The 1,111-nt window shown below is 41.9% G+C and overlaps 1 protein-coding gene across 1 annotated transcript in view; it reads left to right on the top strand.

Annotated features, from left to right (window-relative positions):
* LOC101847481 (chitotriosidase-1) overlaps window positions 1-1,111 on the top strand; it is a gene marked incomplete in the record, with an annotated part of 15,285 nt that overhangs the window by 11,646 nt on the left and 2,528 nt on the right. Inside the window, 2 exon segments of the mRNA XM_035968994.1 lie at window positions 160-284; window positions 920-1,043. Coding sequence (XP_035824887.1) covers window positions 160-284; window positions 920-1,043 — 249 coding nt within the window.

The following is a 1,111-nucleotide window of genomic DNA, read 5'->3' as shown; positions in this document are numbered from 1 at the left end:
TACCGCCCCGGAGGGTATGGTTTCCCCTAAGGGTGCGGCTTTGGACAAACATATCATTGAATTGAGATCCAACATCAGTTTACACACTTTTGCATATAAAAAACTAAGATGACATTGTTGGGTTCTTTTCAATTGTTATCAATATTGTGTGTCCGGCAGGAAACCGTGGCTGCCTTCCAAAATGAAAGCGAGCAGACAGAAAGCTCCCGCCTTCTGCTGTCTGCCGCGGTGGCTGCTGGGAAGGAAAACATCGACAACGCTTACGAAGTGGACAAGATCTCCGCGTAAGAAACCGAGCTATGATTTTCATTCTTTTATACAAGAGAAGTAGTGAGGCGCGGTGTCGGTTAGCTCAGTAGGCTCTATGCTAGACTGCTGAGCTAATAGCACTGATTTTAATCCCAAACGGGGGGTTAGGAACTTGGATTGTTTTGGGGATTTGTAAAGACAGTCCACCCTGGCTTGGTCGTGTCGGAGTTGGACGTTGAATTCGGAGGAGCTGCCCCTTACATAACATTGAAGTGTTTAATGGGCGTTAAACCTATACAATTTTGCATTTTCGAGGATTTGTGCTTTTCTAAGGCGCGATTTGACTGTGATTGACAAAGCCTGCGATTTGAAAGGCTCAGATCAGAAACATAAAAAACGGTTACAGAGATGGAAAAGGGTCTTCCTAGAATTGAATCTTCTAAATAAACCATTGGTTTGAGTACCGTTGTATGCAAATTCAAATTTTGCATTTAATTTTCATGCCATGGGTGTAGAACTATATAAATGTCCATGAAATAATTCTAGTATAATTAATCTTATGTTGTTGAAAGAGGCATCAAATCCTAACCATACCATACCATTTCATCCACAATTTCACAAAGTGGTTTAAGAAAACTATAATTGTCGATATGATCTCACTCTTCCTCAGAGCACTTGACTACCTTGTACTTATGAGCTATGACTTCCACGGCTCATGGGAGCGGTTCACTGGCCATGTTAGTCCTCTCTATCCCCCGAAGAATGCGACTGGTTTGGACGCACAGTTAAATGTGGTATGTGTCTGAAACGTTACGTTTTGTGTTTCTTTTTTTAAAGATTTTCTTTCTATCCCACAACGACC

The sequence above is a fragment of the Aplysia californica genome, unplaced genomic scaffold (genome assembly GCF_000002075.1).
Source record: "Aplysia californica isolate F4 #8 unplaced genomic scaffold, AplCal3.0 scaffold00104, whole genome shotgun sequence".
In the NCBI taxonomy this organism is placed as follows: Eukaryota; Metazoa; Mollusca; class Gastropoda; order Aplysiida; family Aplysiidae; genus Aplysia; species Aplysia californica.
This window is presented reverse-complemented; position numbering and strand designations above follow the sequence as displayed.